The sequence below is a fragment of the Bubalus kerabau genome, chromosome 3, assembly GCF_029407905.1.
Source record: "Bubalus kerabau isolate K-KA32 ecotype Philippines breed swamp buffalo chromosome 3, PCC_UOA_SB_1v2, whole genome shotgun sequence".
In the NCBI taxonomy this organism is placed as follows: domain Eukaryota; kingdom Metazoa; phylum Chordata; class Mammalia; order Artiodactyla; family Bovidae; genus Bubalus; species Bubalus kerabau.
In genome coordinates this window covers 43,467,344-43,477,648 of record NC_073626.1, presented here as the reverse complement: position 1 = coordinate 43,477,648, position 10,305 = coordinate 43,467,344, and the positions used below count along the sequence as shown (strand labels likewise).

Sequence of the window (10,305 nt, the reverse complement as noted above, 5' to 3'; positions counted from 1 at the left end):
CCTCCCCCACTCCAGCCAGACCCCTCCGGGGCAGGCAGGAGTCCCAGGTCTAGTCCCAGTCCGGCCGTCGGTTCACGGTGTCCCAGTCACCAGCCTGGGCCTTACCCCTGTTGGTTAGATGTCTCTCTGAGGCCCTTCTGGCCCCGACAGCCTGACAGGGTCCCGACACAAAACCATTGTTCAAGGCAAATACACTAGAGTCCCGTCACCCCCCACCCCGACTGCTTTGCCCCAGCCTCAGGGCATGCTCATTTGACCTGGGGACACTATCAGCTTCTCTCCCATATTCTTCATTCCCAGATCCACCTCCAGGGACACGCCCCTGGTTTGAGTCGAACAGAGAACTCTTCAGATAAAGGCACGAGTTGACCTCGAAGTATTTGGACAGGCTGTTCCGTGCAGAGCCCTGGAGGCGGGCTGCCCTGAAGAAGGTCAGGGAGGAGGTCCTAGGCTAGATGGGGCTCTGACGGGCAGTGTGCGTGCAGGAGGAAGAGGCTTCTGGAGTTTGCTGCCAGCACATGGGCTGTCACCGGATGGGTGTGTGCCCGCCAGGGACCTGTGTGCCTCCGTGCCTCGTGGCAGATCCACCCAGTAGGGAGTGGCCCCCTGCCCCACCGCGGCGCAGGTGCCATTCTGGAGCAGCTCCAGCTCCCCACTCCTCGTCCTGATGCCCTTCCCCCCTTCCCTCTAGCCCCAGCCTGCGATCAGAGGCGCTCCAGGGCCTGCTAGGGACCTGAGAGCAGGTGGCTCGAGGGACTCCGGTGGGGGCGGGGGGCGGGGGAAGGCTGGAGACAAAACCAGTTCAGCAAAGCTGAGCTGGGTTCTGGCTGGGGTCCCAGCCCGCCCCCTCCCCAGGGGTGGGCAGACAGCAGGGGCCCAGCGAGGCACCGGCCTGGGGCAGGCCCCCCACCCCCGCCTCCTCAGGTGCAGTCCCAGCTGACATGCCAAGGTGCTGTTTGCTCACTGCCAGGAGTAAACCTTCTTCTGGAGACAATAAAATTGCTGAGGGCACAAGGTGCAGCACAGGCAGCGTTTAACCCTCAGTGGTCGAGGTGCCGCTGGCTGGCTCCCCATCCCGACTCCCGGGAAGCTGAGCCTTACAGAGGCGAGGGCAGGAGCGGGAGGCAAGGAGGGGCGGAGAGAGCCCTGTCCTTGTGGGCTCGGTCCGGGTTCTGCCGCTGATCGGCTGTGTGACTGGGAGCGAGCGCTTAACTGCTCTGAGCCTCAGTTCCTCAGCTGCAAAGTGGCGGGTGGGGATAACCTCACAGTTTCTGTTGACCGTCCCTTGGATTGCAAGGAGATCCAACCAGTCCATCCTATAGGAAATCAGCCCTGAACATTCACTGAAAGGACTGATGCTGAAGTCGAAGCTCCAGTACTTTGGCCACTTGATGTGAAAAGCTGACTCATTGGAAAAGACCCTGATGCTGGGAAAGATTGAAGGCAGGAGGAGAATGGGATGACAGAGGATGAGATGGCTGGATGGCATCACCAACTCAATGGACATGAGTTTGAACCAATTCTGGGAGATGGTAGAGGTCAGAGAAGCCTGGCGTGCTGCATTCCATGGGGTGGCAAAGAGTCAGACACGACTGAGCAGCTGAACGACAACAACAAATGGCAAAAAAGCAGTCGAAGCACCTAGTCAGCCCTCAGGACACCTGAGCTGGATGAATAAACGTGAGGCGGGGTGTGAGGAAGCTGAGTGCCTTTGCCCAGGAGAAAGGGTCCCATCTCCCCGCCAGCTCACAAATAAACACTCAGACCCACCCCCTCCCATCATGGGCTCTGGCCCCTGACACCCCACTCACAGGGCTCATAGCTTCAGTACCACTGAGGCCTCGAGAGAGGAACTGCCCACAAGCCAGTCTCTCTTCCCCTGTTCACTGCAGGGCCGGCGTCCCACGAGGAGGGCTGAAGGCCCCCCTCTCCCACAGCACGGCTGCCCATTCCAGAGCCCCCGGGTTGGCCCAGCAGCGGCCAGGCTGTGGGTCCCCTTGCAGGAAGGGCAGCCCTCAGCCCCTCCGGGGGGAAGTCCTGACCCCCGACAGAGCACGAGGACAGAAGGATGCCACCACCTCTCCAGTCCCATGGGAGACCCTCCTAAGTCCCATGGGAGACCCTCCAGTCCCTAAGTGGGAGACCCCGCTTCCAGCTCCCCTTTCCAGCACCCCCTTCCAGCCCACACCAGGCCAGGGGAGACGAGGGCCTCTCCAGCCCCTCGTGGGCCTTGAGGACTCACTGCCTTTCTCCCACTGCTTCTACCCACCAGCTGTCCCTTTCCTGTTAGGCTCAGCTCAATGCCGCCTCCCCCAGGAAGCCTCCCTTGACCACCCCAGGTCCCTGTGACCACAACGACTTGAGTATGGATGGCCTCTGGGCTGTGCTTCACACTCACTGCAGACACTGGGACCACATCAGTTCCCTAGGTTCTTTATTATCCGCCCCCAGGGCACCCCTGGCTTCCCAACTCGGGGGTCCAGATGTCTCCTGGCACCATGCCAGGCGCAGTGCTGGACAGGCAACAGAGGGCACTGGAGGGCAAGTGGCCTTGGCCAAGTCACTGCCATTCTGTCGGCTCTGCTCTGGAACATCTGGGGTCAGAGGCTGCAACAGAGTGTGGGTCCCTTCCCTGGGGAGCCATGAACACCGAGGACAGCCCTGCCTCCCCCCATCCTCCAGTGGACTGGCCGTGGAGCAGTCAGGCCCAAGGGGGAAGCACCCCCCGACCCTGGGGCTCTCTTCCCAGAGAGCTCACTGACATCTCTGGGAGCAGTGGGGCATCCCCTCCCTGACCTTGAACTCTGGATGCCACAGACTGCCCTCTTTCCCAGCTCTGGGTCTGGCCGAAGCAGGGCAGGCAGGAGGGAGGTCTGGTAAGGGCATGTTTCAGGCCCAGGACCCGGTGCTCAGATGGGGTGCACGAACTGGTAGACCAGGCGCTGGGAGATGTCAGGCTTGCGGATGATGCCCTTCTTGTAATACTGGCGGATGGAGCGGCTCAGCTTGTCGTAGTTCATGGCGGGGCGGTTCTTCCGGATGCCCCATAGCCGGGCCACCTGCGCGGAGTCCTCAATTTTGAAGATGCCTGGGGTAGCGGGGGGCCCAGGGAGAGCCAGCGGAGCAGGAGGGAGAGAGACCAAGACCAGCAGATCAGCCTCACAGAGTCAGGGGAGCCGGGGTCGCCCCGGGGCCGGGCCAGGCTGTGGGGCCACAGACCGTCTCCCATGGGTGTGCTGAGGGTTAAATCAACGTGTGGGGAGGTGTAGCACAGGGCCCGGGAAGTGGGGGATCCTACTGTGGATTCACAGACCTCCTGGGTTCAGGGTGAGCCTGCGGTGGGTGACTCAGGGCCTTGAAGGCCTGGCCCTTGCCAGCGCCAGCTCCTAAACATCCCGCACTGAAGCCCTGTGGGGCTCCAGGCTGTGGACACGGCTCATTTCGCAAGGTCACCTGTGCAGTTTCCCAGCCTGCAAGACCTCTGTGGGATTCTCAGCCGCTTCGGCCCACACAGCCGTTTCTTGCAGGATGAATTGGTAAGAGACTGTTGAAAGAGTGGATTGGGAATCAAGCCCACCTGGGTTGGAATCCTGGCTTGGCCGTTTTCCAGCTTTAGAAGCTGAGACCCCCTTTTTCCAGTCAGTTAGAGGGGTTTGTGGTGACCACCATCTTGGTGAGTGGTTACAGAAAGTCCTTGGAGCAGAGCCAGGAGGAAGGGGCTATTACTAATATCCCCAGTTCTCTGTCTAAAGCACCTGGCAAAACCCAGGTCAGCACACCCTCTCCAGGCAGGCTTCCCAGATCACCCCTCCGTTCCCTGATCTCCCTGTCCTCTATCGTGGGATGGTCTCCCTGGGGGACCGGCTCACTCTGTCTCAAATACACACACGGGATCACCACACCTCGTGTAGGAACTTCCCCACCCCTCCTAAGCCCTTTCCCTTCCCGAGCTCTGCACTCAGCCCCAGGGTCGCTTCTCTCTGAGGTCCTCCTCAACCCAGGTACAGCTGGTCCCATCGCAGCCAGATGCATTCTGCATACCAGCTCACTTCACTGCTGGTTTTCCTACAAGACTGTAGGTCCCTAGAGGATGGGGTGTCACTGAATCCTCCCCACAGCTCCAGGACCCTATAATCCTCCATAAATGTTGGCTGAGCAAGTGTGGAACCAGAGGAAGTGCTCAACGAAGGCTTGTTGGATGACTGAATCTAGTCAGTTTCACAAATACGAAGATTGGAGTCCGGGTACTCATAGCTACTAACGGCAGAATGGGACCTAGAACCTAGGTTTCTCGGCTCTGGGCCTTTTCCAAAACACACACCCGCACACTATCCAGCCCTGTGCTGTCCAGGGCAGTCACCACTAGCCACCTGTGGCTGTGAGTCCTTGAAAAGTAGCCAGTCTGAATTGAGATGCAGTGTAAGCGTGAAATACACACCAGATTTGAAAGACTTAATAAAACATCTCATTAATAATTTTATAGCAATTATATGTTGAGATTAGAAGAATGTATAATATTGGATTAGACAGATGTATTATTAAAATTAACTGTACCTGTTTTTAAGCATTTTAAACTGTGACTACTTGAAAATCTAACACTGCCTGTGTGGTTTGCTCTGTATTTCTCACGGGACACCACCAGCTTCCTCAGCGTAGCTCTGATGTTTTGAGGGTAGAGACTGTGTCCCATTCTCAGCAGAGTTGTACTGCCCTGCTATGTCCCGGGCATGTGGCCACTGGGGACCCTCAGCAGGCAGAGCCTGGCGGGGACAGGTGTGGACACAGATTGCACAGACCCTGGGCTGGTTCAGGGTCCAGTGAGTGTGCATGTGTGATATTCAAGGCAAAGGTGGGGGCGGCTGCAGCCCCCTGCCCAGCGCCTGGCAGGACCACAGCTCCCCCCCATCTCACAGCCTCCCCGTCCTGCCCCCAAAACCACTCACCCTTCTCCTTGTTGAGCCACCGGATGAAGCGGCCATAGCTGTGCGGCTTCAGCAGCAGCTCCTTGAGAAACTGCCAGAGGTGGATGGGCTGCCCGGAGCAGGACGAGTCCACCTCGCTGTCCGTCCAGCTCTCCTCGCTGGTCGAGGCTGGGTGGTCAGGGGGTGGTGGTGAGCGGGGAGCCCCAGTCCTCAGTGGCCGCCACCCCTTCGACCCCCAGACCCGGAGCTCTGGCCGCCTGCCTCCTTGCCCTGCCCGACTCACCGCAGAAGTGAATTGCCCCCGGGGACGTCCTCTCTTTCATCCAGGCAGCTGCGGGGCAAGGAGGGGAAGTTGGGACCCCAGAGATACGCCCCCCCAAGGGAGGAGGAGGGCGTTTGGGTGGAACTGTGGGGTCATAGAAGCCCCACCCCACCCCACCCCACCCCTGCCCGGTGGCTCTCTCCCTCCTGCCAATCTGAGAGACAAGCTGCTTACAGAGCTGCTTCCTGGAAGAAAGTTTAGGATTTGGCAGCTGAGAGGGGCCTTCTGCATGCGGCCCCTGGTTCAGAGAGGAGAGTGCATGTTGAGCCCTGCTGGTCAACTGTGAAACGGGCCTGGGACATCCCCTCACAGGTCTTGCACGGATGCATGGTGATGAGGTCTGCACGGTGTCCCACTCAGAACCCAGCATAACAAAAATACTCCCTGCCCTCCAGCTGCCAAATCCCTGCACCCCTCCACCCTCTCCGGCTTCCCACCTGCCTCCCTCCCTAGAAAAGGCAGTGGGAGGCGGAGGCAGCTGCCTTCTGCCCATGCTACCACCTGGCTCTCAGCCTGGCACTGTGCACTGTTCTTGCCAGCCCCTGGCAAGTGGCCTGGGCTGGGGGCTGGACACTGGTCTCTGATCGGGCCATGAGAGTGGGACCTGTCCCTTCATTCATCCTGGGCCCCAAGGGGCAGGGCCGTGACTCAGGGAGCAGGGGACACAGGTTTGATCCCTGGTTTGGGAAGATCCCACTTGCCACAGGGCAGCTAAGCTCATGTATCACAGCTGCTAAGCCTGTGTGCCTTCGAGCTCGTGCTCTGCAACAAGAAAAGCTGCAGCAGTGAGAAGTCCGTGCCCTACAACGAAGAGTAGCCCCACTCGCCGTGACTAGAGAAAGCCCACTGGCAGCAATGACAACCCAGGGCAACAACAACAACAAAAATTAATAAAAACAAATAAATTTAAAAAAAGGAATTCTCTGGCAGTCCAGTGGTTAGAGCTCTGTGCTTTTGCTGCCAAGGGCCTGGGTTCAATCCCTGGTTGGGGAACTGAGATCCCAAAAGCCATGTAGTCACGCAAAAAAAAAAAAAAAAAAAAAAAAATTAAAAATAGGTCTGCTGTACAAACAACGAAGGGGAACAAGGTCCAAGATACACTGTCCAGTACAGAGCAGTGTGAAACTCATACTATTTGTGTTAGGAAAGGGTGGAAGTCACACTTACTCTTGCTTGTATACGCATAGACTTCCCTTAGCAAGGTACCAGAGAAACGGGACACAGTGGTTACCTCAAGGGAGGGGGATTGGGGGGCCAGGGGAGGGACGAGCGAGGGGTACCCCCAAGGTATACTGTGGTTCACAACAGTCTGTTTTTTAAAAAATTCTGTACATTTATTGCCTTATTTCTGCTTTAATGAACTACAACACAAACACAACATTTTTACAAGGGCAAGGAAGGAGGACTTCGGAGTATCCAATGTCCTGCGTCCTCACAGTCTAAGTTATACTTTTAACTTGCTGCGTGTTCTGTCCTGGGTTCTGTGGCCTTGATCAGGGTAGGCAGAGGGTCAGGGCTGGAGGGCTCACCCAGGGTCCAGGGAGGCAGCGGTCACTGGGGCCAGGATTCAGAACGGAACCCAGGTTGGCACAAGGGGCTGCTTCCCCCGTAACCCACAGCCAGGCATCCTGGCCTAACTTCTCCCCTGATGTCCCCGGCTTGGAGCCTGGGGGTGGGGTGGGGGGTGCTCCACCCACCTGATTTCCAGATGTCCAGATGGGCGTGCAGCACGTCCCCGCCCAGGGGCGAGCGCTGGCGGAACTGCTCCTCGGACATGGCACACAGCTCCTTGCCCCCCAGCTCCTGGAAGGCCTTGCCCACAGGGGGCAGCCGGTACTGGTGTTCCGTCCACAGCAGCCACTTCTGCACATTGCCAGGGCTCCAGTCCACGGGGTCTGAGCAAGAGACACTCTTTCAGCCCCGGAGTCTGCTTGAAGGCTCTGCCCCCGGGGGCCCCCTCTGCCCTGATGGAGCCCCCCGTGGGAACCTATGCTCTCCTGGAATGGCCTCCAGGCCAGACAGAGGCTTGAGGGGTTCTGTGGAGGGGGGTACCCAAGAAGAGAGGGGATAAGGGGAAGGATCCAGAGCCCCAAAAGCAAACATGGCTCAGGGCGGGGGCGGCGCTGGAGCTTCTGCACCTCCATCTCACCTGGACCTCAGCTCCTTCCAGACCCCCCCAGTCCCTCCAAAGGGCCCTTTGGGGAGCCCCAGCCTTGGAGGGGACAGTGACATTATACCAGAGACACCCCAGCTTCTTTCCCAGATTCCTCTTGTCTTCCCGAAACCCTCAAAGGACCACAGAAAAACCCAACCAGGGCTCGGCCCCACCGCTGTCTCACACCGTGTTCCACCGAGGAGGAAGCCAAGACACTGAGGGGCTCCCTCCCCTCATCCAGCACCTAACAAAGGGCTGGCTGTCAGGGCGCTGCTCAGCCCACGTGCACCGAGTGGGCAAAGGGCAGGACGCGGGGTGCTCGTGGGACCGAGGCCCAGAGGGGCGTCCCTGGCTGGGCTCCAGTCGTCTCCCTGGGGAGCCGCCCTGGGGTGAACCCAGCAGGGCGCTCGGGCGGGGGCCCAGCTGCGGCTCAGACACAATGGGGCCTCCAAGTGAACACCACTCTCTAAGCGGGTGACCTGCAGACCGACCTGCCCCCACCTAATAAACCCATTTTCCTCCCCAGGGTCAAAGCCATTTGTTTCTGTCCCTATTGTTCACAGGGCAGGGCCCTCCCCAGCCCGGGGCGGGAGCCGAGGCACCGTGGGAAAACCTCCGAGGTGGGGGCTGGCTGCGGCGTTGGGCCACTGAGGGCGGGGGCCCTGAGCATGGGCTGCCTCAAGGGGGGCCCCTGTTGAGACTATTGTGGGGCAGGGGCTGGGCCCAGATGACTTTAGGGAGGAGGAGTAGGGCCTGAGGACCTTTCCTGTGTGGGAGGCTCAGATGCCAGGGCTCGAAGGCCAAGGAGATACTTCAGACACACCCAAAGCTGGAGAGGCAAAGCGGGTTGGGACGGGGCCCCAGCAGCCCCTCAACCGGCAGCATCAGCTCTGCAACCACACCCTCCCGGACCCGGCAGACACACACACACACACACACACACCTCACCTCCTCAAGCCTGCACCCCCACTGGACCAGAGACACATTGATCTATTTATCTATGATCTGTTTCGTCACTGTAACGTCAGCTTCACGAACAGAGGAGCCTTTCTGCTGTGTCCACGCTGAATCCCCCATATAAGGGATAAGGGCATATTAAGTGATTGTGTGTTGAGCATCTATTAAGTCCAAGGTACCATCCCAGGAACTGGGGGTGTGTGTGCGTGCTCAATTGCTTCAGTCGTGTCCAGTTCTTTGTAACCCCATGGACCGTAACCTCCCAGGCTCCTCTGATGGGATTCTCCAAGCAAGAATACTGGAGTGGGTTGCCTTGCCCTCTGGGGGATCTTCCCAACCCAGGGATTGAACTGGCGTCTCCTGAATTGGTAGGCAGATTCTTTACCTCTGAGCCACAGGGGAGGCAGGAGTTAGTGAAAATCCCTGTCCTCGGGGCATGTACATTCCATTGAGGGAGACAGGCGGGGAACAAGATAAACATGCTGCATATCAGACGGTAGGAACCTCGAGAGAAATAGAGCAGGTTGGAGGAATAAGAGGTGGGGGTCTGGGCAGCAGTTTCAGTAGAAGGGTCAGGAAAGGCCTCATCGAGATGATGCCATTTGAGTCAAGGCCTGAAGGAGGTGAGGGGTGAGCCAAGTAGATATTTGAGGGAAGAGCACTCTGGGTTGAGGAACTAGCGAGTACAAAGGTCCTGAGGCATGAGCGTTGTGGGGATGGCAAAGAGGCAGGAGAGTCTGAAGCAGAACAGGCCGGGGGACCATGGACTGACGTGTGAGAGGAGGAGGTGGACCAGATGGTACAGAGCTCATATTCATTCACCTGGTGCCTGCCACATGGGGACACGAGGCTGGCATGGCCGGGGCGCAGAGAGGCTGAGAACCTGGGCTCCCAGGCTCACCGCCGCTGTGTTAGGGGCTGGCTGCACGTGGAGAAGCACCAGCATCTCTGGGGGTGACCACGGCGGCGCCCTTGCCCCTCCCAGTGGCCTCCTCTGGCAGAGGAGGGGCTCACCTGCCGTGATGTTGAGCAGCTTGCAGGCCGTCTCGATGTCCTTGAGCACCTCGCCCACCACCATGGACTGCACCTGCTCCAGCGAGTGCTCCTCCAGGGTCAGCCCACCCGGGGCCAGGTCCAGGCTGCCCCCCGGGGCTTGGCTGTCGATGACCGGGCACTGCTCGGGCTCGTCGGGGGGCTCCACCCGCGCGCTGGCCCCGGGGCCCTTGGCCGCCCAGCTGCTGTCCTCGGGGTACAGCATGTCAAAGTAGGAGAGGTAGAAGGTGGGCAGGCCCTGCTCAGGGGTGGCAGGCGGGCTGGGGCTCCAGTCCCGCCGCTCAGGCCCCGTCCCCGCCGCAGCCGCCTTCTCCAGGCCTGTCCGCAGCGCGCTGTCTGGGGGCAGTAGGAGGCGGCCGGGTGGCCCGGGGCTCAGGCCCGGGCTGGCGCTGCCCATGCTGCTTGGGCTGGTGGCTGTGTCTACAGAAACAGAAGAGGAGAGTCAGGCCCCGGTTGCTTCCCTGTCCCCGTGGGGGCCGCTAAGCTGGTTATGGAGATGAGGAGCCCAGTGGGCAGCGGCGGGGCCTGGGAGAGAGCTGGGGCTTCCGGGTCACTGGGCAGCTGAGACGGGGCTGGGCAGACAGGTCTTGTGGCTGAGATGGGGGGAGGTGCAGAGCTGCAAACAGACGGCTCCCTTACTCCCCAGGGAAGCCGGGGTGCTGGGAGCAGTGTATTTTTACACAAGTAACCTGTTTAAAACAATCTCCTGAGGTGCTTGATCTCATTCGGTCCTCACAAAGGAAGGCACAATTAGTTCCATTTGGCAGATGAGCAAACTGAGGCTGGACAAGGCGGCTGGCCCCCGACCCAGATCCCAGTCTGCTGTCCAATCGAGGAAGCTCCTTCTGTGGTGCTGGTGGTGGTTTGATTGCTAAGTCGTGTCCGCCTCCTGCAAC

The 10,305-nt window shown here is 59.4% G+C and overlaps 1 protein-coding gene across 2 annotated transcripts; it reads right to left on the bottom strand.

Moving 5' to 3' along the window:
* Positions 1–2,386: 2,386 nt before the first annotated feature.
* On the bottom strand, positions 2,387–9,806 carry SPDEF (SAM pointed domain containing ETS transcription factor). 2 transcript variants are annotated; one of them, XM_055574697.1, is made up of 5 exons: positions 9,371–9,806; positions 6,942–7,139; positions 5,206–5,253; positions 4,944–5,090; positions 2,387–3,088 (listed from the first exon to the last, which is right to left on the bottom strand). In XM_055574697.1, the coding sequence occupies exons 1-5, from the start codon at positions 9,804–9,806 to the stop codon at positions 2,910–2,912; spliced, it is 1,008 nt and encodes a 335-aa protein (XP_055430672.1). In that variant the 3' UTR covers positions 2,387–2,909. The 2 variants fall into 2 exon arrangements, with proteins under 2 accessions (XP_055430672.1, XP_055430674.1); XM_055574699.1 differs by lacking the exon at positions 5,206–5,253.
* Between the last annotated feature and the right edge of the window lie 499 nt (positions 9,807–10,305).

Bases quoted from the DNA above. Each gene is read 5' to 3' on its own strand.
- SPDEF (XM_055574697.1), bottom strand. From the start codon at position 9,806: ATGGGCAGCGCCAGCCCGGGCCTGAGCCCCGGGCCACCCGGCCGCCTC. The intron at 5,254-6,941 runs GTGGGTGGAGCA...CTTGCCCCGCAG, and splicing joins TCTGGACATCTGGAAATCAG to CTGCCTGGATGAAAGAGAGG. The intron at 3,089-4,943 runs GTGAGTGGTTTT...CCGCTACCCCAG, and splicing joins GTGGCTCAACAAGGAGAAGG to GCATCTTCAAAATTGAGGAC.